The sequence below is a fragment of the Recurvomyces mirabilis genome, assembly GCF_035927965.1.
Source record: "Recurvomyces mirabilis strain CCFEE 5264 chromosome Unknown scaffold_37, whole genome shotgun sequence".
In the NCBI taxonomy this organism is placed as follows: Eukaryota; Fungi; Ascomycota; class Dothideomycetes; order Mycosphaerellales; family Teratosphaeriaceae; genus Recurvomyces; species Recurvomyces mirabilis.
In genome coordinates this window covers 156813-183679 of record NW_027041971.1, presented here as the reverse complement: position 1 = coordinate 183679, position 26867 = coordinate 156813, and the positions used below count along the sequence as shown (strand labels likewise).

Here is a 26867-nt window from a genome sequence, read left to right as displayed (position 1 = left end):
CCCGGTTTGGACTGCAGATGCTGAGCTCGAAGGCTTCTTCGTCAATCAGTTTATCAAGACCAAGGAGGCGCTGGGCGACCAAGCTACCTACCATTTGTTCAACGGTACGGGAGGATTTCACTCCCAAGTTGGAGCGCTACAGGAATTTAGCCGGATTACGTTCACATGGTTAGGTAGGGCACTTCGCCGCTAGTTGGCATATGGTTCGGATGTCTCACAGGCAAGAGAAGGGCTCCAGGAGCTTCATCGTGGTTCTAAGGATTCATCCAGCCACGTCGTGCGTATGAGACATATATTACTCCTCCTCGAGTGATCGTTAGTGCTATATACAAACACCATTGGCGATCCAATATCATATCGGCGGTCTTTGCGTCTAGATGCCATGGACACGAGGCGGATCCTGGGTGAGGGTTTGATGTTGTGAAACTATGCACTTCCTCCAAGCGGTAGCTCCACGCAAACAATCACTATCACAGGTCCAATGACAACACACTCACCTCAATCAGATGCGAGATATCCGTCTATAAATTAGAGCTGTGGGAAATTGCTCTTATACACGTGTCCGATGTGGAAAATTGTTGAAGTCATGTTATGCGACGTGGAGATGATAGCAGTTATATCGAGAAGCCCAGATATTCATGATACAACCTGTAGTCTAACGTGTCAATAAATATCAATTGCTACATAACGATATTACTGTGCAGGTACATGAAAGCAAAAATCACTAGATCGCTACGGAACTCCCAAGATTGATAGTCACTGGAGACCCGCTCAGCGTCACCCACATGATCAAAGGTTCCGATCCAAGCTGATCATTCGTTGTACCGCTCGACGCTGTACCTGTGCCAGGTAAAGTCACCGGGATTGGTGCACTGCAGCTATTGCCCGAAGCCGTCACCACGACACCCGTAATGCTTGAGCCATCCGAGGAGTACTGATAGGTCAGGTTAGGGTTGCACTGGTCTCGGGCCATGCGCTGCAAGAAGGTCTGCGCGATATCGTCGTGCTTCTTGGTGACAATTGGCCAGTTCGTAAGCCTCGTCATCTCTTGTGTGACCGTCTCAACCCAGATCTGCAGCAAAGAGTAAGCGTTCACCGAGCCTACAGTAGTTGCTGGAACGTCGGCCGCTCTGAGGTTGGCTTGATGGAACATGTATGGATCTTGGCGAAGAGACAGTAAGTAGCGAGACGTCGTGAACTTCTCATAAGCCAGGAGCGAGTTGAAGTCGCCAGAGCCCTTGGAAGTGTCAATCCACTCCTGCAATGTACATGCCGGGAGGTCGCAGTTGTAGTACATTGTAGTTGGCCAGCGAGGTATGATAGTCAGACCTGCGTAGCCATTGCTGGCCACCGTTGAGATGAGAGGCCACCAACCATTTTGCTGGTTGGTTAACACGGAACGGCTGTTGTCTGTATGGTGGCAGGACTGGTTAGCTTAGTCCGTACTGTGTTATTTCGTGCATACGTACCACCAACGACTGAAGTGATGCCATTGGTCATCCAAGCATTAATGACATCCCCATTGTGCATTCCGGTAATGGCTGGCGGGATGAGTCCATTCGCACTGAATTTGCCCGCGGAAATGCCCATCGACTTCAACCAAGCTTGATTGAAGGTAATTTCTCGTGAGGCATCGTCAAAGGTCGCGTTGTTGAGTGACAGGTGAGTGAATGTATGGGAGATATGGGCGAAGGCGTCTCGGTTAGCAGACCTGCAGAGCGGGGAGACCCAGTGTCAGCTTATGTTCCGCCATGTCAACATCTAGGAATTACCACTTACTGTGTGAACCACGTGGCAAGACGATCGACCTGAGCACATGCAAGACTCCAACTATACGCTGTGGGCGTTGTCGGCCAGAAGTCCGCACCAGTACCTAGTGGCTTTTGAAACTCAAGTGCAGTTTCTGGCTGGTCGTTCGGATAAACTGCATCGACTGGGTTACAGATGTCGACATTGGCAGAATACCTGTAGCAGAGAGGAGAGGTTAGCAATGGCCATAGCAAGGTCGTGTGGGATGGAATTGGGCTTGCATACTCGATGTTGGTGGCATTAATGATATCCCCGTTACCGTTGTGACCAAGCTCAATTTGATAGTTCGACCCGCTCGGCAGGCGACCGTTGATGCTCTTGGTCCAGGAGACATGGGACGTTAGATCATCGGGGCCGATACGGAATTTTGCGTTCGCTGGTGAGTAGAGGGCCGTTGTAAGATGAACATCATCAATCTGCGTGCTGAGGTAGATCTTTCGGGCGCCTAGGAACAGTCCGCGGGTCATCCAGTGGATATAAGCATGCTGTAAGAAAGCCGATGTAGGAGACCACTCGGTGGCCCAACTCGTAAAGAAAACCATTTGCTGACGGCCGCCGAAGTTATTGATCACAGCAGCTGTCGAGTCGCTAGTGAATTGGCCAGCAGAGTCGGGTGCGAATTTTGCAACCTGCCACGTCGTACTGGGGTCAGTAATAGACGCTGGATAATGGTACATTGATGCGGTTGACATAGTAGCCCCCAGCTTCAAATTTGCAGTCGGGAAGCCAGTGTTGTTGGTGAAACTAATCAGCTGCTCCACACCTGTGTCACAGCATCCCGTACTGGCAATGGTAGTCTGAGTACCAAAGGTCGGCTGTGGATATACATCTATGCGGACCATCCGTACACCGAATGCCAACTGGTAGCTATACAGCTGGTTGAATTGGTCCGGGCTAAGCGCGCTGGACCAATTCGTCGAGGAGTAGCTGTACGAGACCTCGGAGATCATGACAATGCCGCCATAGCTGCCATGACTAGCCGATGAGTTCAGCGTTGGAAGTGAGGCGCCACTCTGTGGGACGATAAGAACCTGGTATGGGATGCCATAGCCGACCAAGCCTGAGTAGCCAGAGTATGCCTCAGCCGTGGACCGGGCCAGCACGAGTATGGTCTGGTCGACCTTCTGGCCCCCAACAGCCGTGGCGTTGGCGGAAGCAGAGGCAGAGGTGGAGCTGAGTGTTGAAGATCCTGAGGCAGTGGATACGGAGCTGATCAGGGAGGTAGAACTCGACTTGGTGGTCACTGAAACGGAGCTTGACAAGCTAGCGGTAGAGGTTACGAGGGTAGTGGCAGCGCCTGACGAGATTTTGGTTGTCGTTCCCTGCTCAGAAGACGAGGACGCGGCGGTCGTTGTCAAGGTGCTTGACTTGGCAGTAGTAGTCGTCGTCTTCGAAGTAGTGGATGCTACTTTCGAAGATGTTGTGGCAGACGCGCATTGCCCGGGGAGGAGAGCGAGACCAAGACCGCAAACGAGTGCGGAAACTAGCGACATCGTTGCAAAGTAGATTGCGCACCACGCAATTCCTCTGCCACGTATGAACAAAAGAATGGGAAGAGGGATGGGTAGCGGCTTTTTAGTCCGACTTGAATCGGTTGTTATATCGGGGTGCTGTACTTACGTGTGCGTGCACACCAAAGTCGGCGCAACGTGGGCCCATGGTGGCTCACTGTCTCGAACCACATACGAGGAGTCTAGACGTTCTCTACCAAGGCACCGTGAGGCGAGTCTAGTGGCAAGCGACTCAAACACTTTGGAATAGAACAGACGGCAGCTGAAAGTATGACGCCGGCACGCTAACGAAAGCTAACCATGTACCTGCCTTGACTCAGTCCGGAGAGCCGACAAGCTAGCGATTCGTCACAGAAAGTGTAAAATCGAGTATAGAAGTTTCGATGGTGTATGGTACAGTACCGAAGGTGCATGGGTGGCCAAATGTCTCACGCCGCACCAGATTTTGACTTTTGAGACAGCATGTCCGCAGCAGCTGGAATCACGAGCATCAGGCGTCTAGAACGATGGCACAACAATTGGGTCACGTCTGGCTGCTAGGTCAAGTTCCTCCATCTTGCTTGTCACATCCCAACCATCTTTCTCACACACAATATCACAAAGTGAAAGGAAAATCATACTCGCAACTATGAAGTTCACCACAATGATCATCGCTCTTGTGACGGCCTTGCTACCAATTGCAAGCGCTGCCAAGATCTTAAAGCCCGTTGAAAACACAACGGCGCTCATCGACGAACATTTACCCAACCTTCAGAAACCTTGCGACTGCAAGCCTGCCAATTGTCCAGTGTTCCTGAGCAGCAAGAGCGTAAGTCAAGAGAACCGTTGGAATACATACAGAAGAAGAAAGCTGACGCTTGCGAACATCTAGCAATGTCACTGTCAAAATGCTGCAGCCTGGGGCTGCTACACTGCTGCCAACGGAGGATGCTCAAAACCCGTAGACAAGGTGCGTACCGTCCGCTGTTCTGTGCGAGCTGTCTAACGGATACTAGAAGTGCTAGTTGCGAATTTTCTTGGAAGGCTTTTCAGACGGATGTGGATGATGGTTCAATCGTAGTGTTCGGGTCACGGAGCGTCAACAGTAGTGCTGTATCTGCAAAATTCTGCCAAGTAGACCTCAGAAGATGTCAATAACTGTTATCAATAGCGTGCAAGCAAATGTCGATTCCTCAGCGTCGCCCTTCAGGACCGGTACTGCGGCACTACATCTCGTGGGCCTGACTACAGCCAGTCAAGCTCATCAAACATAGATATAGGGAAAATTGGAATGTCGGTCTTCTCAGCAACAGCCATGATGCTATCATCCCAAGCAAAATGGTGATTGCCGAGAGCCCCGAGGCTGTGAGTATCGCCACTGAGAGACATCGTGTCACTCACGTAGCCATGATTCGCTCATCAGAATCACCGATGTTCTCGAAGCATTCAGCTCCTGACACAAGGTTCCTGGAATGGTCCAGAATTCCAAGACGGCATCATGCACGATTGTAGCTGCCTATTCGAGGAAACCCGAGGATATGGAATAGATGCCACGAGGCAGGAAAGTTCCGTATCCCTGGATGAGACATCTCACATCGGCCAAAGTATATTTGGCTGAGAATACGCACCTTGACGGGTCCGTGCGTGGAATCGAGGACTGAAAATCTGGTTCGCTCAAATGCCGTCTGCGTGGCAATGTCAGCAGGAAGTCATCTTTGGCTGCAGGATGCAAGGGAACTTCCCGTCCGCGCACAGTCGCTTGCGTCCGTCTCGCTAGTTCTACTCTAATCAGGCGAATGCCTGTTGGAAGACTGGACAATGCTCATGCCCACATGGCTTTTGCTCTCAGGTGTGATGGTGCTGTAGGTTTCTGTCATGAAGTTTCCCAGAACAGGCTCGCCAAGGATGGGCGTTGGCGAGAACGCCTGTCGACATTGCGTGTTCATGATAAAGAGTGCGGTCGCGGAGCCCATCGTATAGCAGTTCATCTCTCACCACATTCGCTCAACAGCACATTCACTATACAGCGCATTCGCTATACATCACATTCCTTCTCAACCTCTCGTTTCACATTCATTCTATCCACCACCGACCTTCACAGAAGCAACAGCACTACAACTCAGCAACCATGCGTCGTTCTTACAGCTATAACAGCTCTTCCTCATCCACTAGCTCGCCCTGCATTTCTCCAGTCTCCAGTCGCTCCTCCATTTCCGACGACGACAGAGACGATGATATTTCCAACCTCGACCTTAGTGGATCTGGCAGCCTTAACGCGAGGAGCTACATACTCGTCATCGGCGGTCTAGGCTTCATCGGTTCTCACACGACCCTGGAATTGCTCAAGGAGGGCTACAACGTAGCCATTGTCGATAACATGAGCAACTCGTACGAGTCAAAATTCACGAGCATTCAGAGCCTCGCTAAGCAGCACTGGACAGCCAAAGGTGGCAAATGTCCTGACTTGAAGCTCCACAAACTGGATTACCGCAGTCCCGCGCTACGAACGATACTCGGTCGATACGTCATCCAAGAACCAGAGAGCTCTCGGCTGTCTTATATCAGTGGCGTGATTCATTTCGCAGCCTACAAGTCCGTCGAAGAGTCCACACGGAGTCCGCTGGCTTACTACCAAAACAACGTCTCTGGTCTGATCGACCTTCTAGTTCTGCTGAGCGATTTTGGCATTCGTAAGTCTACTCCTACCCAGGGTAACATGTGACATTGTCTGACAGGAGGCCAGAAAACTTCGTCTTCTCCAGCTCTGCGACCGTCTATGGCTCCGTGCTTAGCAAGGGTGGCAAGCCAGTGCAAGAGGAGCAGCTGATTCACCACGAGACCGCACACGTTGACGGCCAAGGCCAGCGCATGACACTCGTCCCCAACGTCGGTGGCCTGACGTCGCCATACGGCCGCACGAAGTATTTTGGCGAGGCCATTCTAGCGGATGTGGCACTTGCAGACCCTTCGTGGCGACTGACTGCACTACGATACTTCAACCCGGTAGGCTGTGAGCCTTCAGGCCTCCTCGGAGAAGATCCTCGACAAAAGGCGACAAATCTATTTCCGGTGGTCTCGCAAGTGCTCGTGGGCGACCGAGCCTCGCTGGATGTCTTTGGCACGGATTGGGATACCTCTGACGGGACTGCAGTGCGAGACTACATCCATGTCATGGATCTAGCCCGGGGCCATGTCGCTGCGCTAGCGACTGCAGGAGCACGACCAGCGGATTTCGCCTTCCGTGCGTACAACCTTGGCACTGGTACAGGCTCGACGGTAGACCAAGTCGTGTCTTGCATGCAGACGGCAGCGAAGCGAACAATCCCAGTCAACCGCACTGGCCGAAGAACCGGTGATGTCGGCTTCTGTGTCGCCGCGACGGATCGAGCGAGGTTAGAGCTTGGGTGGGAAACGCAGTTGTCACTGGAAGACTGTGCCGCCGACACTTGGCGCTACCTCCAGAGCTCCGGCAGAGTAGCGGTATGAGAGTTCGTGTGTTGGCCGATGTGCATTGTGAATCTAGCGTTGTTGGCATTTGCATGAGCGATCACGGACCCATGATGAGTAGCATGATTGGCCAGATAGAGTGTAACGTTTGCATCGAGTAACAGCATAGAGCATCCACGTGTCCATCATAGTCGGTGAATTACAGCACTCGTTTCAGACCCAGGCCGTGAAGTGAGGTCAACCGCAGGTCAGATGGATGTGCCCGTGCACGCGTTAGACTAGCGATCCGCCATGACGCCATCGCCACTAGCCGCGATCTTCAGGAACGAGAACCTTATTTCGCCACATCATGCAGATCGGATTCACTTATAGCTGGAAACAGACAAACCGACATGCCGTGAGACAGACAGATTAGACAGCGCATCCCACGTGGATGGAATCTTATGCTGAAGCTCTTGTGGCTCAGGGTTTATGACACTGCCACTGATGGGGAGAAAGATCATCCTCGCAGTCAGCTCGAGACCTTCTGCATGACTACACGGTCGAGCCTTGTTCGATATTGCCTACGTACTCTATACAGTGCCACTGCCGTGCCGTGCAGTGGCAGTACCAGGTAAAGTGCATCGAAAGTAGGCACGGGTCAGCCACACCAGGGTCTGGATGCTCAAAGACATTATTGCGTAAGAAAAGTGGCGCCGACGAAATATTGCGCTAAGCGCATTCCGTCCGCAAGGCTTCTACAAATGCTTCCCAACATGGGCCGAAGCTCTCATAATAGCGGTGCCGCAGCGATGTCACGAAGAGATACCCTGCCCGACCTCGCAGCTCACAAACTAAGCTGGCCACTTCATTCGTGGGGACCGAATGCAGGATGTAGCCTGCTCTGGGCGGCTCGAAATTCTGCAAGACCCGCTGCTCGTGCATTGTGCATGCCACGTAGCGTTGATAGCTCTGCTCGAACAAAATTGCCACATCTGTATCCGGTCCAAGCAGGCCTCGGTGAGGAGGCGTACCGGGGTTGGCAATCACCTGTATAGACGAAACGTAGTGGGTCAGTGGCCTGACAATGCACATTTCAACCTGCAAGAACCTGGATATGACCCACCAGTCGCCGTCCCTGGATCCCCTCTGCATGTTTGATGTATGCGCCCAATCTATGCAGGTAAGACGCCTGGGTGGTGCCATACTCATTGGGCGTCTCGTCCAAGAAGATGCCTTGCACGAAGAGACCAGAGCTTGAGCAGTGGGTAGACCACCCAGCATACTTCGCGACGTCTTGGCATACCGTGGTGAAACTTCGTTTGCAGTAATCTGTACGCACGTATCCCAGAGTACACACGTTGGCCAAGGCGTTTAGTTTCGGCACCTCGCGAGCATAATTGTCATCAGGTGAAGGATTCCCTGGTTTACCCGGTCCACTGTCCGGGTTGAGGACGATGATGAATTCAAGATCTGGAGAAGCCACAATCCTGGCGAGGACAAGTCAGTCAGATTCTAGGGCAGGGTCTCTTGAAGCCGTGTCCTAAGACACGACTCACGCTTTGTAGAGTGGTTCCCAAGTCAGGGGAGTGAGTGGATAGTTGTACAACGGAACTATGACGGCAGGTTTTCTTGACATCTTGTCGTTGTGAAAGGTGACAAATTGGCGGAATCTGCTATGGGAGGAGCGAAACAGAAGTGAAGCTGACCCAGGTACGAGTTGAGATAGGTCCGGCTTACAGCCTCGCTTATAGAATGTGCCAAGCGCCACAAGGTTTGGAAAGGTTTGGCTTCCAGTGACAATGCGTCCAGACCACAATCACCACTGCCAATGTCTCACGTTGTTCTCATCAGCTCCATGGCTCACCACTACCATGCGAACAAGTTTGCCATCTTGCTTGGATGAGACGTGATGCACATGTGGTATTTTACAAGTACAATCACACCGGTACACTATGGCAAAAGTCCGACCAGTCCGACCCGAAGCTCTCGTAGAAGTTTTGACTCAACTTCGTCGCAAATACTGATGCCGCATGAGTGCTCAATTGACTGGTCAAACTCTTGAAGCCAACTGACGGAGGTACAGAGTGAACCATGAATGCATACCGAGACCTGTCCAAGGGCAGGCTTCTCAAAATTGCTCGCTTGGTCTGATATATGTCGTAGGAGTCTTCGAATGAGACAATTACATCCGTGCTGTTCAAAACGAGGGGGGCATCTGGCTCGGTGCCAGGGTTGTGAACGATCTGTCAGGATCAGCGCAAGCTCATATTCGGGACGTTCAAGGCAGTGAAAGTACCAGCTTGTCCGATGCAATGCCCTCCGACGACTTCACAGCATCGTTGATGGTACTCAAGTATTGGAGCACGTCAAGGGAGTAGGCCGAGGGAACTTCGTCGAAGAAGATACCATGTATTGATAAGTTAGCAGCCATGGTAGACCAGTGAGCATAAGTCGTAACATCTTGCATTACGGACGTGATGTTCCTGCTGGCATATTTTGTGCGGACATAGCCAATCGTTCGTACATTGGCATAGGCATTCAAGCGTGCAATAGCTGCGAGGTAGTCCTCCCCTGGTCCAGATGTATTGCCGGGCCCATCATTGGGATTGATCACCACGGTATACTGGCGCTCATGAGAGCTGTCAAGACTGCTCGTCTGGTCAGCACTGCAATGGCTGATGCTACTGAGCAAGTTAGGAGCATGCTCACGTGCGGAATAGCGGGTCCCATGCACCACCAAGAGGATAAGAGTACAACGGCAGAATCACAGCAGTGGGCGGACCGTGTACTTTTCGAGGCAGTATGACTGCCAGTGGAACAGCAATGGCGAGTATGGCCAGAACTGCAACGGTGCTCACAGCAAACCACGTCCGTCTCGATCGCCGTCGTTGTCTTTCAATCGCGAATCGAGGAGCCTCCATGACTGTCAAGGTTGCTCTTGTCCAGACGGCATGTAGACACCGTATTTGTTTGACATTCTTGCGTGCCGGCTGGATCGCTGCTGGTGGTGGCGACCAACGACCTTTGCAGCATGCTAGTTTTCGCCTCAGGTCCCAAGAAGGACAATGCCACGAAGCCAAAGGTAGACGGGCCCGTGCCTCTTAGCGTCGGCGCGACCCCGTGGTACGTTAGTCCAACGCACTCGCAAAGTTTGGTTCTCACCTTCAAATTGATCTCTCGTGCAGTGCAAGGGTCACCCAGTCTCGGTAGGACCGCAGGGCCAACAAGTCTCGCCTGAACTCAATATCTCAAGAATGTCACTGCGACGATGCGAAGCTGCAAACAACCGCGACGGCTGGCGATGCGCACCTGGGCCACGCTGCCAGGCAGATGCATGGCCTGCCGGCGCAGCCCATTCGCCTCCCGTCAGGTTCTGGTGGCTAATGTACGGGCACGATGAGCGGCATAAGTGCGGGCAGCATGTGTAATGAGCTGATGCAACCGCAACCACTGGCTCAGCAGAAACATGGACCACACGCAGCACGTCCTAGAATAGCGATCTAGCTCGGGTATACATGCAATTTTGGGTTTCTTAGATCGCGAGCAGCAGCCAAAGGGCCTGGCCTTCTCGGCCATGCAAGATCTTGCCACGCTGGACTCTCGCATTGACGATAGAGCTGTCGCAAATGGCGAATCTGGTATAGGTGAGACTCGAGTAGAGGCGAGGCATGCCTGAAGATCACTTTCACAGCGTGCACTTGAGTATGTTCAACCCTCTTCCGACAGCATCGTAGCCATCTTCCTACATTGTTCGTTTCTTCTACTCCGGCGTAAGCGTTACCATGGCTGTGTTTCTGGGTCTTGATGCACTGGGGGCGTGGAAGTCCATGACTGCGGGCTGGTGGCAGAAGGCAAGTAGTGCAGAGCTTGGCATTGTTTTTGACACCTGCTAATGTTGTGAGTGGCTCAAGACCATTGCCATCATAGCTTTGCTTGGGCTCGTCTTTGGTGCAGCCTATGCACTTTTCCGCGCATTTCAGAGGGTTGTACGCGCCCTACACTCAAGACGTGATCAAGTTGGAACTATCCCCAAAGACTCTGCGCGCAGACTCGACGCCATCAAAGCCGAAGGGGTCTTGCATGGTCAGAAGACTCCACTCATAGAGCCGAAGTCTTTCGGCGTTTATCTGGGAAGCATAGCTGTCCCGCCAACTCAATGTCAAACTCGGCTTCTGTCGCAGTGGGACTTGGTCGTCCTCGACCCGCAGCAACCAGGAGCATCAAATGCGGCGGCTTCCACTTGCACCTCTGAGCAGGTTCTTGCCCGTCTGGATGTCGAGCAGCTTTCAACCCTGCGCGGGAGCAATGACGAACCCATCGGATGTAGAGGTGTGGCCGGGCTAGCGCAGGTTTTGGCAGCGCATTGTAGAGCTACACCGCACACTCATTCGCCTTACACTGGGGTGTTGCTGGCGAATTGGCAATCAATTTGGCAACCACACGTCTTCAACGAGGTCCTTGAATGCTTGATTGCACTAAACTTGGACGTCTACCTGGAGATAGCCCCGCCGACATACCTCTCATCTGATGCATGCACGAGGATCGACCTGTCACTTATTCGAGGCGTCATCTGTCGCAACGGGACCTTATCACACGATGGCAAGTCTTGCGAATACTACCAGATGGATTCTATGCGCATTGTTCAGAGGGCTCTAGCTAAGCATGCCTCGATGGGCGGGCATTCCTTCCTCATGTGGGAGACGGTAGACGATGGAGCAGAGCTGGCTTACGACGTCGTGAAACGAAGTTTCAACTGGTGCCGCTTCAACACTACGATCAGCTGGATAGGCACCGAGACTGCACTCCGCGATGCAGAAATTGCTGCAACCATGACGATATCCAGTGAGCCGCTTGGTGCCTTGATGTGGCTCAAAGGCAGTGAGGTCCTGTCAACACACCAAGTCTGGCGGGAGAACGACAGGGTGAATATTTTCAAGGTGGCGGTCTCGAATACTACTAACGAACACGTCCAGATCCGGATCCTTCCCAGTAGCGATGCTCTCGCGTACGACAAGCTCGAGTCCTTCGTACCTGGCCTTGCATCTAAACTGGCGCTCTCATCTCCATTCATGTCAGAGGAAGTCAAGAGGCTTTCGTCGTCAGCATCATGGGAGCTCACAGCACCTATGATCTCACGCGATATACAGCTAGATCCTTTTACGTATAGTAGAAGCGGTCGCGAGTACCCAGCCCTCGGTCGATTCCCAATTGGACAAGATGCCGATCCGCAGGAGTTTCTGGAGCTCGTCGAGGGGCAGCGTCGCTTGAAGGACCTTGGATTTCTCGAACGCATCACAGTAGACGAGCTTGGTGAGATGGAGGCCAAGTTGAAATCTTTCGTGGAGAAGTACGAAGCTCAAAGGATCAGCCCTGCGACGATTGTCCAGATGAGAGAGCTGCTGGATCTCGTGGCCGCAAGTGACTCCTCGAAGAACGACTCGTTACAAATCTACACTGGTTTGCATGCTGGATTCCGAAAGGGCGAAGCGGTCCAATTCTGGGGCCTTTACTCTTTCGAGTCATTTGGATGTACCAACATCTATCTCTCACGAAGTTGCGTGGATCGCCTGGGGATACTGCTACACACATTTCTGTCAAGCAAACAGGTCGATCGGGCCAACTGTTTCTTGGCGGAGAATCTGCTCGCCGACCACTGCAGTACCTTCTCTGAGAAGTGGCAGCTGCCAAAGCAAATCACACATGATGTTGAGCAGCTTACGTCGACGGAAGCGACCATACTTCTGCGGCGCCTAGCCTTGAGTGAAGACTCCGATTGTCCGCAACTGGCCAAACGGGTACAATCGTGCTGCGAGTATCAGCTGATCGAGGTTCCCTCTCTTACTGCGCTGCGAGATTTAAACACGAGTGCTTACTTAAGTGGCGAGGTCTCGATCGAGCAGCTTGTCGACTCCAGACTCACTTGGTACCGTGAACAGGGCTGCCATCAGCCCGAGCGGGACGCAGCCATCGCGCTGTTCAAGGAGATCCAGGCCAGGATACCCGGGATGCTTCTTACCCAGGACAGCGAGTTACTGTCACACGTAGAAGCATGTCTTGACACGGTGCTCCAGAAAGGTGAGATCGACGCCGCCGCCGACTTCTTCGCGCTGTCGGTCTTCTGCGCATTCCGGAGGCTAGCCGTCGACGAGATTTTCCAAGAGGTACGAGACCGTAATCCTCTGCCAAATCGCTTCGCAGATCAAGCAGCCTGCTTCGCCGAGATGTTCGCCACAGGGTCGCAATGTGAAGCTTATCTCGACATGAAGTCCATCGCCCTTGGAAGGATCCTCGCGCAGAAGTATCACAATTACTATCTCAAGCATCAACCACCACAACGGGACGACAAGACTACAGAACTCCCCACCGCGTATGCCTCCAAGCTGGTTGATGAGGATCCGAGTTCTGGTCGGGTAAGCCCACCACTGCTCTACACAATTTCCTTTCTGGGGATATTCGCAGTGCCAGCTCTAATTGATATCCTCCTGCTCACGACTATAGGAAGAGGTCTCTACATCAGTACCTACATGTCTGACTTGGAGAAGACTTCTGCCACCATCGGTCTGTTCATCGGGCTGTTGACGTGCGGCGCCATCGGTACATGGATAGGTAGCGGAGGTAGCTACTACTTCTTTGCGATGGCATTCCCAGCGATGAACATGTTTGTTCTCACGCGCCTAACTGCTGGAATTGCTATTTGCCTCGGACTGGGCATAGTGGTGTTGGTGGTTGTCGGCATTGCTGGTTCCTTCTATGCCGGCTGGATCTTCTTCTTCTACTTTGCTCTCTTGTCGACATACTTGACTTTGCTGGCAACCTTGTCGATCTACCAAGTGCCAGGTTTCGCCTTTCTGTCAGGACGAACGACCGTCGTCGCATGCATACCGATACTGTTCATCTCGCCTCTGTTGACGCTGTGGATCGGCCACGACATTATAGTCTATCCCTGTGTTCTGACGGCTTTCCTGGTTTCGCTGGTCTTCGGAGCCCGCAGAGTACTATCAAATTGGAGTAATTGGTATCTGAGGGTTCCAATAGTCTCTGATACTGATGTTGTCAACTGGTACACTATGAGCATGAAGGAATCTGGGACTCCCCTACCCGAGGGTCTAAACGATCTCTCCGCCACGCCACTTCCTCGCACGGCACTAACGGCTGCAATACACAAGGAGCGTCAGCGCTGGCTTTGGTCGAAACCTACCACAGATGAGCTGGTGCTTAAACTTGCACGTGGATACGACGGTACCATGTTTATCATGGACTGGTACTGCAAGTACTCGAGGACAAAAATGCCCTTTCCCTTCAGCCCAACGTGGAATTGTCAGTGTAAGGCCGCCGTCGATACGCTCAAGGATATGCAGAAAGGACTCAAGCTGCACAACGCCTTCGTACACTGGCGCTTCGGAGGCAATGAAGTCTGGTGTGGAGTTCTCTACTTCATCATTGCGCTTATGGACAAGTGGGTGGCTCTACTGACTGGTGGCTCTATCGTCGGGCTTTCAGCGGCCAACAGCAGCATGTTCCGCCTTGCCGTCGGGTTTGGCTTGACTTACTACCTCTTGGCAGCAGTCTGCCTAGACAGCGTGGCGCAGCCGCTGTGGGCAATCGCCAACAAGAAGACCGATCAACCAATTGACTCCTTGCGCTTCTTGGAAGACGCTGCTCGACATGATGCTCGGGCCAGGCGGAAGCTCTATTGGGGCAACCTCGCGAAGTTCTTCTTCACGCATGTTTGGGGTATCTGTATCACTTGTGTCCTGATGTGGACCTTTGAGGGATCAAAAGATGCAACAATCATGTACTTGGCCTATCTCGGCGCCTATACCGGCCTTCTTTGGTACCAGTACAACAGGATATATACTGGATCCTTAGCGATGGTCGATCTACTGATAGCGGCTTCCCTCGGACTGCTGCTAGGGCCGTTACTACGCACTTATCATCCTTACTTCCAATGGAGCAGTGTCATAGCTCTGACGGTCTCCACGTGGACGGCAGCAGCATTATCGATCCGAACCGCTGATATCGGATGGCCAAGGCCGAGTACGAAGTTCAAACATGCAAGCACCGAAGTAAAGCCAGCAATCTACTCCTGCGCTTCGATAAGCTCATGCCCATCTCATACGGTCTTGTCTGGTACATTCGAAGCGTGCTGTAGCGTACCATTCGAAGAACAGTACAGGATCGAGCCTACCACGTACCCGGGCACTGGAGTCATGAACATCCTCACTTCTAAGGATATCTCCACAAAGTTCGAGCCTCTTTGTGCTCAGTCAGTGGCAAGCGAAAATCTTCTGGCTCACGTAGCTACACTCTGGGCACAAGGTAACATAATTGTCGATATCGTCTCACCTCACGAGGTCCTCAAGGAGGGCCAGGAGATGAGGTCTATCAGTCGCACGCTCGGCGACAAGCTGCACGTCTTCGTGTTCGTCTCATCACCTACCCAAGGGCAGGCTGACGTCCACGGCAGCTGCATCATGATCGTAGAAGCTATGTGTCGAGCCACGACCCGAGCAGCGCTCCGATGGACTGACGAGCAGTCGCTCTTAGCCGAGTGCATCGCCCTTGACGGACAGGCCAATCTCAGCGTACCCTATGGCGTGAAGCGGCAGCTCGAGAGATCAAGGTCAGCTCGAAAGAAGGCCATTGAGAACAAGGATGAGGACGAACTTCGTTACCTCCTACTGGGCATCGACTGTGACACGGAGTGGGACGGTCTCCCGCAAGACATCAGGAAGTCACTTCTCAAGCGATGTCGAGGGCAGGTTTGCGCCATTGATGAGGAGTCTACAAGCTTCATCCAGGAGAACTTCTGTGGCAACTCCGGGCTGTCCGGTGCAGAGCACATTGCACTGTGCAATCTCGGCGCTACTCTGACAGCAAGTATCCACGATCTCGCCCAAGACCTGGTCGAGTCCCAGGACAACGTGGAACAATTCCAGGAGACCTCTTTGCTCGGTCACCTGGGACGTGCCAAGTTTGTTGGCAAGCGCTCAGGCGCCCGAAGAGGCTTCCTCGAGCGCACCCAAAAGATACTGAGTTCCACCGTTCACGGACTTCGGCTGTGCATCAAGTTTGTCGTCATGTCTCTAGTTGCAGAACCCGAATTCCAACGAGAGCTGGAGTACGTGCTGGCGAACACAAGCCCGATTATACGCTGGCCTGCGAGGATCCTGCTAAATGCCAACTGGGGCTACTGCCATACGTTGCAGAAAATCGTCATTCCGTGGTTCCTGGTACGTATAATGACCCGTTATTCATTATTTGCGACAACTTACTTACACGTACAGATCTATCACAACGACGAGTTGTCATCCCTATGCAGCAACATGAAAGGTATTAAGGTGGTCGTCCGGAACCATCGGATTGCGATCGAAAGTGCCAATGGACCATCGACCTGCTTTGTCAAGCCTCACGTTGGTAGCATGCAGCAACTCCGGCAGTACAATGGTCGTCATAAACAAGAGCCGACTACAACTATAGACCTGGTGGCCGTCAACATCTATTCGGACCGCTTGGCATTGCAGCAAAGAGCCGAATATGCCAATGGATCATGCGTCCGCACATACACCTACGAATACTCCTCCGGGCAGTCCACAGCAGCGTCCAGGTTGCCCATTTCAAGGACATGTATTGACGGTGACAAACAAGGTCAGCTTCTACAGTACGACCAGAGGGGATATGTGACAGCCGGATCCTACATCAAGGATGGCAATCTTGTCCGCTTCAAGTTCTGGTATCGCAAGGACGCGAGATTCGATGATGAGCTACTTCGTGCCGAGTTTGCCCTCGATCATATCAGAATGAGGGTATCATGGTGCGTACCGCCGCCAAAACACGCTGACCAACCTGATAAATGGCTTCCATATACCAAGGTAACGGAAGCCACGTTCGCGGAGGACTCCAAGGTGTATCGCTGCGTCTGGGATTACGACCATAGATCCCATCCCGTCATCAAGACCACTTTGAACGGAAAGCACACTGCGACACCAGCTATGGTCGCTTTTGACTGGTTCAAGATCCTCCAGAAACCTACAGATTGCAGCTTCCTTTCCAACAACCCGCTTTTGTCGATCAAGTCCACAAACCCAAACTTCCTCTCACGCTTGCTTCGAACCAATGTTCAGTGGTATCCGGTATCTACCACGCTCGCTCGGACACACCTGTGGAAGACATGGAAGGGCGGTAAAAACTTTGATGCCGTGACTACACGGTGGCTGGATGAGAGAGCGCTTCGTGCGGATCGAGTCCTCAAACCATACTGGAGACGCCGTGACTTGGGTCGCTTAGAGGCCGCAAAGACTTACTTGAACACATACGCAGACGCCATCATGGCGACTACCGACGTCGATCCAGACGTCAGCTCATGGTGCTCGACGCTGACGTTTAAGTATAGCGACTTGGCAAGTTTTGGCCAGGGTGGTGATACGAGGATCAACACACGGAGTCAGTCAACCCAGCTGAGTGACAGTCAAGATACACTGCACGTGCTTGCTATGGACACTGGGACATGGCCCATCGAGGGCGGTGGTGTCTCTGCCTGCCGTCGTGACATGGTCAACGATCTTACGACCATTCGCTGGCACGTCCTCGCTGAGTCGGCGAACGACTTCAGCGTTCCGAAGTTTCAGATCGAGAAGAACGTCCAGTCTCTGACTTTGTTACCTCTCTGGGGCCTCGACTTTCTTACCCCTACCCACGGGGTCTTCCAGGACTCCCTAGATTCTGCAATACAGCAGAGACTATACAGCACGACGGACGCTGACATTAGGGAGAACTTCTTCCCGATCTTAACGAGTCTGGTCAAATGCTCACGGGCGGTCAACTTCACTCGCGAGCACATAGACGAGTCTACTGCCGCCCTAGTCGCCCTGAATGCCTACTTCGAAGTCTCGCGACATTGGAGTGAGGTCTGGACAAGCAAACTGGTCAAACAGAAATGGCGCGAACTCTGGCTCAACGACGATGTGGAAAATGCCATTCCAATATCTCAATGGCTGGACGCTGAACATCCGACGCTGCTACACATGGATAACGCCCTCGACATGTGGCATCGATACCTCTTCATCTTCTCCCTGCCAGTCCCAGCCAAGATCCCAGACATCTTTCAAGCCTCCCACCATTTTGCTGGCGCCTCATACGGTATCCTCTGCAAGGTCTTACGCAACTGCAGCTTCCATGTCTGGGATCACTGCATTAGTTGGAGGGAAGTGACTGTCTTCCTCTCATCGGCTATGTCCTTCGACTCTCCTTTTGTCTGCACGGCGCTGATGAGTCTCTCTCGGATGACATCGGTCCTCATCCTGCACCACGCGGATGTGGTCTTGCCTTGTGCAGACTTCTTCAACCCTGGCTGGGAGGTCGAACATGGAACGCAGGAGGGAACGCTCCAGCACCGCAACTCTTTCAAGAGAAAAATCGACCCGGTAGTGAATGGCATTTGCAATCCTGAAAGCTTCAAGCCAACGAAGGAAGTCAAAACGAAGAAGCCCACTGTGGTAAGTGAGAAGATGATTCGCGGATTAAAATGTACTTAATTTCTGACTCTTCTTAGGTTATGTTATCGCACGTCCGCTTTGTAAAGGATATCAAGAACGCCATCCTCGCTGCCGATCTGATAGTCAACGAGTGGGGCTTCAAAGACTATCAGCTCGATATCTACGGTGATATGGAGAAGGCGCCAGCGTACTCGGTAGAGTGTAAGGAGATCCTTGCATCCAAGGGTCTTCGCGACCATGTGGCGCTCAAAGGACTTGGAAAGCCATCAGCTGTGCTGGAAACGGCGTGGCTCTTTTTGAACTCATCCATCTCCGAGGGTTTGCCTTTGGCTATGGGTGAAGCGGCACTTACCGGCGTACCTGTCGTGTGTACCGATGTTGGCGCATCATTTCGTGTCGTTACGGATTCCCGGACTTGGAAAAAGCTGAGCGCCTGCGTCGCACCTAACGACTCGTACTCCCTCGCCAAAGCCCAGATCGACGTGCTTGCTATGATCGACGAGTGGGCCGAGTACACGGGCGAGACAGAGGATGAGCGGAAGAATCTCCCAAAGATCTCACTCCATCCGACCAAAGACGAAGTTACTCGGATCACGGAAAGAATGTACTCGAAATCCGATCAACGGCGCAAGCTAGGTCTGTTAGGCCGGGAGAATTGCCTCAACAGCTTCTCAAGCGACCGCTACCTGCGGGAACACGAACAGCTGTTATGGGTTGGGAAGCTACTGGCTCCGAGCTTCCGGTCTAGGAGTCTGGCAGCGAACCCATACGTTCTCACGCTCGAATCGAAGGACGAGAGTACTGCCTATACGGTTCAGGATGAAGACATCTGGTCGGCGACAGACGCACCAGCGGACAAGACGAAATCCCAAAGATGGAGCTCCCGAGCTGCATCGCCTTGGTCAAGAGCAGAATCTCCATGGATGTTCCAGAGGGCGACATCCGCCCGATCTTTTGTCAGAGCGCCATCGCCTTGGGCTCGTCAATTGGAGTCCGTTCCTGGGTACAACATATCACGAGGGCCATCCCGTATGGATGATGATTTAGAGGCGGTATGGGAGACGGACTCGAGGCCGGAGTCGATTCGTGGATTGACCTCACGACTTGATGTATAAATTTGTTTCGGTTGTCATTAGCGGGCGTTAGGGTACCCAGTCCCAAGTGGCAACAGACGTCTAATATTAAGCATAATGAATCCATGCGATGTTCATCAGATGGTCAATGACTATCTGCAGAATCTTTCTTATCTCAGACCACTCCAGGTCCCAGAAAATCTCAGTCTGCAATGACAGAACCTGTGAAGGTCAAAGAATTATGAAAGACGAATTACGGCGTTGCAGTCAACAACGCCAAATTGTCTTCCATGTGCGAAAGCGACCAAGCCTCACACAACAGAGATCCTTATTCAGACCGTAAGCCGTCTACTCGACGGTACTGATCCAACCCAAACTATCCACACAGTCTCGATGACGACTTGGCAATCGAAGTGCCGCCTAATTTCAATGCGCTCGCTCATTCCATCGCAGACTGGCCGATACGATGATCGAACCACTCGCGGCGCTCGAGATCGTCACCGAGAGGGATCGAGACGACTGATCCATTGAGTCGACCTCTCCCAGTAGCCGTGGCACAGCGTAGCGTCTTCATGGCTCCTTTAAGTGCCACACTCAAAGTCAACAGCAGAAAAGGTGAGGACGAGCAAGCTGTCGTATTTGCGGCCGCATAAGTCACCACCCGACATGGAAGTGAGGCCGACAGCGGTCTTGCGTACATCAACAAAGCGAGCGTAAGAAGCGTTGCGATAGCTGACGAGCACTATATATTAAGCTTGCCTTCGCTGGTGCAATCATTTACCCGCATTGCTCACTCTGTTAGCGATGTGTGGGATGTAATGGGCCGGACATGCATGGATGCAATGTTGTGCCACGATGCCCATAGTCTCTGCTTTCATCGCACGAGTATGCTTGTCCAAACGAAGGGGAACATTAGACAATTGTGAAGATAATACATATCGTGACTTCGGTACTGTTGGTACAAAATTCTAATGTACATGTTTTCCATAATTCTGACCGCTACAGTGTCATATTACCCATCTCATCCATCATCACGCAGTCCTAACACTGTTTCGTTGATACATGTCTCTACAAGACGAGGCCAGCAAGACCAACGCTCAAGCCCGTGAGCAGACCATCAAGCAACTGCTTGACAACAGCAAGCAAGTTATCGACAACAGCCTCGAGACTGAGAAGCAGACCAGAGAGCGATCCCACCAATGGGTTCAACGATCCGAGGAGGGAAGCTAGATGTAATCAGCGTGTGATAGGATGAGACAAAGTAATAAGGTATGACTTACTCAAGCCAAGAGTAGCGATGATGTTGTTCAAAGCACCGCTGACCTCAAGCAACAGGTTCTCAACGAGAGCAGCAAGCGCGGTATCAGTCTGGCGGCGGACCTTGGAAGCAGGCGACAGAGCATCAGTCTGAGCCTTAGCGGCGTTGACGGCGGCAGTGATGGCCTCGACATTCGATTGGTACGAGGCAGCAGCCGCGCTCTGGTCTGCAAGGGATGAGGTAAGGGAGACGCCGGAGGCGGTGGCGTTGATAGCACCGGTGTATTGCTTGATGTCGGCGTAGAGGGCCTCGACGATGGTATATGCCTCGTTTGCCTGACGAGCCTCAAGGGCAGCGTCGGGAGTTGGGATGGCTGCGGCGCTGGCGAAAGCAGCAGTGGCCGCGAGGCTGAAGATGGTGGAGAACTTCATTTTGAATGTGGTGGGTTTGTTGGTGGTGAAGTCGGTGTTGTTGTTGAAGTGAGGTTGGAAGGATGAGATGAAGCGAGAAGATGCTGGTGTGATTGTGAATGCAGACAGGAACGGAGGTCGTACCTTGACCTTCTTATATGCCTCCACCAGACCCTCTGGCTCGAGCTGTGATGTCTCATACCATACGCGGACTGCTTGCGATCGTCATAGGGATCGGCGGTAATTCTTGCTGATCTGTCAAGGGCCCTGTCTATAGCAATCGCCACAACATCACAGGTGGCCAGGTATACTGACAGAGGGTCTACTTCGCCGCGGCGACACAACCAATGGGATGAAGTCTTCCACTTGAAAAGTAGATCAGCACAAGCCAATGAAGTCGACGGTACCGACGACATCGTCCAAGCGGGGACCACTCCGCCTCTCGCTCCTCGCATCAGTGTCATCGGCGACCTTGGAGACGGGGATGGGGTGGAGTGTGAACAATGCGCTTCCAGTGCATGCCCAAGGAAACTCTCATGTTGAATACGATCCCGGTGATATAGCAGGCTCTCTCCGAACCTTCGTCGCTAGAACTCGGGGTCGTCGTTTCGTATAGTGTTCAGCGATGAACCTGCATGTGGTGTGTGGCTGTACGCTGCAGTGCCGATTCACCGTCCATCATGTTCGCGGCAAGGGTAGGCTAACGGCAATCAACCGCGATAGCTTCCCAGGGCAATAGCACGCGGCTCTGCAACATGCGCATGCGACGCTCGGCAGGAGTTGTAGGGTTGGGCCGTGACTTCTGTTTGGGACTTGTTATACCTGGTCAATATTATGGCGAAGCAGGGTCCGCCAAAGCCGATCCCAATCCCATGCGATACTGTACTCCTTCAACTTCTACTTGGTAGGTTGAAGTGGTCGTTCGTCATCCCTTCAGGCCGGTGGTAACCAATACGAGCTCCAGGGTCGTATTGAGGCCTGGAGTAGCAATACAAAATACATGGTAAGCAAGTGCGATTGTGCATAAGGTCGTCTGGAAGAAGACATCTGCCGGAGAAATGCCTCAAGCCTGCATCCACTACGGCAGGTACGCTGTGCTGCCAATGCAAGTCTCAACGGCCGCCGATCTCGTCAACTGTCAAAAACGTCGCTTAGGCTGAAGACGGTATGATGCTGATCGTCGACCAGGGTGGCTATATCGATGGTAATTCGCGAAGTCGAAGATGCAAAAGACCAAGGCAAATGGCGAAGTCTGTGCTTCGACTCGACGTCATCCTCCACCTCCAATCTTAAGCGATGTTTAGTTCAACGGCTATACCGGCTTGACTTCATGTCATCGATAGGGAGGTGCTTGGACGGGTGGTTGTGCGCTGGCGATCAAGACGGTCCTCGACGATCGCGGCGCGCATCGTGTAGTGCTGCGTCGGTTGACTTTCGCCAGCGTTGAAAGTTACGCTTTCTGCTCAATCCGCTGGCCGTCGTTGGCTGTGAAGTCGCAGGAAAGACGATTCATGCCAGTCAGACAAATTATGATAGGGTTCCATGATCACATCCCACGCCCGAGCCAACCTCGAGCGCTCAGACGGCGTTCCCGCGTTGAACCAAGCCCACCCTTACGATCTCATGCGTTCCAGGCCCAAAATACTGGTGCGAGACCTAGGTCATCTCATGTTAGATCCCACCAGCTCAGCAAGAAATTATCCAAGCTGTGCGGAAACTTCGTTGCAAAATCGGATCTCGACATCTGCAAACTCCAGGCCAAGCAAGTAGCCAGGCGTCCCTTGCCACAATTGAAGTCCTAGATATGGTGCCAATAAGATCCACCATATATCCGCCCGCGTTGTCGTGGAACCACAAGGGGTTGCGACACATATCTAACCACCACCCCCACATCCGATCGCCGTCACAGCCAGACTTCCCAGTCTTGTCCACGGCAACATCAGTAAGATACGCTCAAGAAGCACACAACTCCTGCACTCAGCAGCAAGACCATCGGGCGACTCACGCTCCCAGATCGTTGGCAATGCCGGATCAAGAGGAAGAGACTGGCTGGAAGGATGATGAGCAGCTATTCTGCCTGAAAACACCGTGTACCGTTCGACGCAGAATCGATCATATACCACAGCAGCATCTTTCCCTCCTCCAGCGAATCAGTCAAAGTCTTCACGTGACGATTTACCCGTCCTGCACGACCCGTCTGTAGTGTGAAAGGAAGAAAGGACGAAAAGGTATCCGAGCTTGATGTCACATTTGTACACTTCCTCCGAACCGCTGACCCCAGTCCGCCTGCCTCTACCACGTCTCCCGCAACTTAAGATACATACAATTGCCTCCCATCCCACACTCTCTACTACACTCCCCCCCAGCTCTCTCCACCACATGCGGCTCTATGTGATGTACAAAACAACTGACCCCGAAAAGAGACGTCGATATCGCAAGTAGGAAGGGCTCTCTACTCCTTCCTCGCGGGACCATCGAATAGGTCGGGCGTGGGCATCTGGAAGGTCTTGCTGCCGGGGTAGTTGGTCTTGTCGCTGGAGATGCCGGTGATGGGTTCAATGCGGTTTTCCTATGATCGCATTACAAATTAGTAAGCGCTCTCCTGTTTCCAAGACAAGCGAACGTAGTCCCCCATGCCGCCGTTGGTGAAAAAGAGTCCGCTCCTCCTCAAGCACGCGCCCGCCAAGTCTGTGCTTGCATCGCACGCGAACAAAGCTAGAAAGTAGGGTGAGGATATGATGAGACGCACCTTAAGATATTCATCCGTAGCCCTCTGGTACTCCACCGTCATCGTCCTCGGGGATCCACGAGCAAAGTACTTCACAAGACCGAACAGGGCTCCCGCAGCGCCGATGCCGATCAGGGTGTAAGAGAAGACTTTCCAATTCTCGCCGGGAGGAGGAAGGGCACGTGGGCCGTGGGGTCCGAAAGCTATCCAGTAGGCTGTAAAGTGAGAGTGTTAGTAAAGGGATTGTGTAATCATGTATGTGTGGCTAGCGTGTGGGAGCGGTTCAGGTGCGGGACCGTGATATAGAGAGTGTGTGGGAAGTGAGGGTGGTGGTGGTGGTGGGAAGAAGAAGGCAGCAGCGTGGCGACACATGCTCAGCCATGGCAGGTACGGTGAGTAGACAGTATGGCGTCAATCTCGCGTGCCTGCCAACTTCGCGAGCCCGAAACCGCGCTCCACCACCACCACCACCACCTCTACCTCAACACCTGACCACGAACCACCAGCAGCACACCCACACCCACACCGCACCCCATCTCATACACACACACACACACACACACACACACACACACAGCCACTGAAATTGATTCATACATACCAGCCTTCTTCTCCTGCAACGTCAACTCATTCCAATCCCCCTTCATGCGATCCCTCAACGCCATCCACAGATCCGCCTGCTCCTGAGGAGCCATGCCCTCCCATCTCTTCTCAATATTCGCCAGAGTAGGGTTGGAAATGGCGTGCGCGTGTCTGCATTGCTGCTGCTGCAATACTACTGCGGGAGCACGGGCGGAGGATCGGGAGAGGACGGGTACGGCGGTGGTGGCAGTGGTGGGGAGACGGAGGAGGGCGGAGCGGAAGGCCATTGTGTGTAAGGCGAGTGAGTGAGACAAGCCGCGGTCCGGCGAGGGTGGTGGGTGGTGGTAGTGGTGTAGTGGTGTAGTCTTCACGTGAGGTGGATCAATTCTGGTGATGCCGGTCCTTCAATGGGAATGAGGATGGAGGTCGAGCTCCAGGAAAGCTTTGCACCGCTCTCATTGGTCGGGTTGTGAAAGCGAGCTAAGCTTCGTCCATTCATTTTCCCCCGTACAATGCCATATATAAAGTGACACAGGTATGTATCAGTCTGGGCATACTGACAATGCTGGTCTGGACTGGCCATGTATGCTATGCTGTACTATACTACAAGAAATTGAATATACAATAAATCACAGCATATGCCACAGCAATGCCAGTGCTCGCTTCCCATGCCCAGCGAATTTGCTCACAGCCGCTTCCCTCCAAAAAGATCCATCCACCATCTCTCATCCTCTGTAACCCGTCCTCCTACCCATACAAGTCTCGCATTTCCCCTTCCCAAATAGCATCTAGACATGTTCACGGCACAATCCCTTACCACAAAGCCTGACTTCGCACCACAAGACAGACTGACCGAACTTCCACACTCATTTTGACGCTTTACCCAGCATCCTGCGCATGCCCCGTCGGCCCCCCCGCCGAGTAATCCGTCGTCACAAACGCCCGATCCACCTCATCCAGCCCCTCAGCGCAATACTGCAACGTCTCCGCAATATCATGACTGCGATGCAACTTCGTATCCTCCTTGAGTAAAACATCGTATTCCACCCATATCCCATCCCCCGCATGATACGCCGTCAGACTCTTGAACCCATCTACGATAGGCGAGAAGCGGTAAGCCAAGTACAGCAATTTCTTCTCCAGCGCCGGATCGCACGCCTGACCAGAAAGCCGGGTGATATTCTCAAAGCACGTCGAACTCCAATCGTAAATGATGAAAAGTGATAACAGCCCTGCGCCCACGGGGTCCAGCCACCAGATATCCGCCTTATACCCAATAAAGGGAAAAAGTAGGGAGAGGGTATTAAAAATGACATCCGTCTTACAATCCTGCGCCAGCGCCTGCACCTGCGTCGTCTTAATCGGCGTGCATCCAAACCAAATAATCCCTTTAACCAAGATCGTAGCCCCCATAGCCGCCACAGCAATCGCCGGCAACGCATCCGCCGTCCCCTTCAACGGCATGATTTTCTCCACGCTCTCCTGCAAGATCTGGAGGAACGAAACGACCATGAGGATGGAGAAGACGAGGATGCCCAGCGGTTCCAGCCGGCGTCGACCCACGGGGAATTTGCGCTGCAGGGTTTTGAGACGCCAGGCGACTATGCGGTTGGTGGTCCAGACGATGAGGGTGCAGAGGAGGTCGAGGGCGGAGTCGACGGTGCTGGCTAGCAAAGACAGCGAACCCGAGGAGAAGACGGCGGCGATTTTGCCAGCCAAGAGGGCGATATTAGCAATGACATTAATATTGATCGCCCACTTCGCCTTCTTCTCCGCCGTCTGCCTCCGTTCTTTCTCATCTTCAGGTAAAAAAGAATGAATATTCCCGCCTTCCTGCTGCAACCCCCCACCGCGCTCATTGTCCCCATCCTTATCCGGATCCGGGTCCATGGACTCCAACACATCGTCCGCGACCGCTTTCACCAACGCATCGACCTCGAGCCAATCATTGAGACTCTCATTCTGATTCTCATAGAATTTCCTAACCTTTTTATTCTTGATCCCCTTCAGCTCCTCATCGCTCTTCCGGAACTCCTCCAAATTATCCCGATTAATCCCCCCCATCAACGCCTCCTTCATCTCCTCCCTCCTCTGGTCCTCCAAAGCCGTATTCGCCGCATCGCGAAACCGCCAGAGTTTGGGCTTGTCGCCGTCCAGGCCGTCGGAGAGGACATTGCGGGCTTCTTGGGATTCGGCTTCGTGGCTTATACCGGGGGTGTTGCCGTTGGCGGCGTCGTTGCCGTTGGATTGGGTGTAGAGGCCGCTTTCAAGGTCGGAGGTCGAGGGTCGGGAGTTGGATTGGGCGTTGCTGGATTGACGGCGGTTGTTGCTAGGGGTGCTGGATTTGGTCCGGCCGGAGCTGAAGATCTCGCGTTTGCCTACCATGGTGACGATATAGGACAATATTTAGTGTCCAGACAAGAACGGACTAACACCTATTTACAGGCAGCACGCGTGAGGAAGGGGACAGGGGTGAGAGGAGGCATAATACAACAATACAGTACATGTAGCTATTGTTGGATGGTTATACTAGCTCCTAGTCTTCCCTGTTTGTCGGACTTGCACTTCCATGGAAGAGCTGCCCTAGTACAGT

At 52.9% G+C, this 26867-nt stretch overlaps 8 protein-coding genes across 8 annotated transcripts; 2 read left to right on the top strand and 6 right to left on the bottom strand.

Annotated features, from left to right (window-relative positions):
* Nucleotides 1-724: 724 nt before the first annotated feature.
* LTS14_010159 (uncharacterized protein) lies at nt 725-3302 on the bottom strand (the record flags this gene model as incomplete). The annotated part of the gene is made up of 4 exons (XM_064842836.1): nt 725-1410; nt 1470-1711; nt 1780-1965; nt 2035-3302. The coding sequence occupies 4 exons, from the start codon at nt 3300-3302 to the stop codon at nt 725-727; spliced, it is 2382 nt and encodes a 793-aa protein (XP_064689656.1).
* Nucleotides 3303-5427: 2125 nt separating this feature from the next.
* On the top strand, nt 5428-6785 carry LTS14_010158 (uncharacterized protein; the record flags this gene model as incomplete). The annotated part of the gene is made up of 2 exons (XM_064842835.1): nt 5428-5989; nt 6043-6785. 2 exons carry the CDS (start codon nt 5428-5430, stop codon nt 6783-6785), a joined length of 1305 nt encoding a protein of 434 aa, XP_064689655.1.
* A 1036-nt stretch (nt 6786-7821) lies between these two features.
* On the bottom strand, nt 7822-8364 carry LTS14_010157 (uncharacterized protein; the record flags this gene model as incomplete). Its single annotated transcript, XM_064842834.1, has 2 exons — nt 7822-8215; nt 8285-8364. 2 exons carry the CDS (start codon nt 8362-8364, stop codon nt 7822-7824), a joined length of 474 nt encoding a protein of 157 aa, XP_064689654.1.
* A 301-nt stretch (nt 8365-8665) lies between these two features.
* Nucleotides 8666-9649, bottom strand: LTS14_010156 (uncharacterized protein; the record flags this gene model as incomplete). Its single annotated transcript, XM_064842833.1, has 3 exons — nt 8666-8971; nt 9025-9376; nt 9438-9649. The coding sequence occupies 3 exons, from the start codon at nt 9647-9649 to the stop codon at nt 8666-8668; spliced, it is 870 nt and encodes a 289-aa protein (XP_064689653.1).
* Nucleotides 9650-10302: 653 nt separating this feature from the next.
* LTS14_010155 (uncharacterized protein) lies at nt 10303-19338 on the top strand (the record flags this gene model as incomplete). The annotated part of the gene is made up of 4 exons (XM_064842832.1): nt 10303-10372; nt 10656-15961; nt 16016-18223; nt 18280-19338. The coding sequence occupies 4 exons, from the start codon at nt 10303-10305 to the stop codon at nt 19336-19338; spliced, it is 8643 nt and encodes a 2880-aa protein (XP_064689652.1).
* A 1026-nt stretch (nt 19339-20364) lies between these two features.
* On the bottom strand, nt 20365-20985 carry LTS14_010154 (uncharacterized protein; the record flags this gene model as incomplete). The annotated part of the gene is made up of 2 exons (XM_064842831.1): nt 20365-20522; nt 20577-20985. 2 exons carry the CDS (start codon nt 20983-20985, stop codon nt 20365-20367), a joined length of 567 nt encoding a protein of 188 aa, XP_064689651.1.
* Nucleotides 20986-23416: 2431 nt separating this feature from the next.
* cox5 (Cytochrome c oxidase subunit 5B, mitochondrial) lies at nt 23417-24561 on the bottom strand (the record flags this gene model as incomplete). Its single annotated transcript, XM_064842830.1, has 3 exons — nt 23417-23533; nt 23714-23907; nt 24294-24561. The coding sequence occupies 3 exons, from the start codon at nt 24559-24561 to the stop codon at nt 23417-23419; spliced, it is 579 nt and encodes a 192-aa protein (XP_064689650.1).
* A 592-nt stretch (nt 24562-25153) lies between these two features.
* LTS14_010152 (uncharacterized protein) lies at nt 25154-26659 on the bottom strand (the record flags this gene model as incomplete). The annotated part of the gene is made up of 1 exon (XM_064842829.1): nt 25154-26659. One exon carries the CDS (start codon nt 26657-26659, stop codon nt 25154-25156), a length of 1506 nt encoding a protein of 501 aa, XP_064689649.1.
* Between the last annotated feature and the right edge of the window lie 208 nt (nt 26660-26867).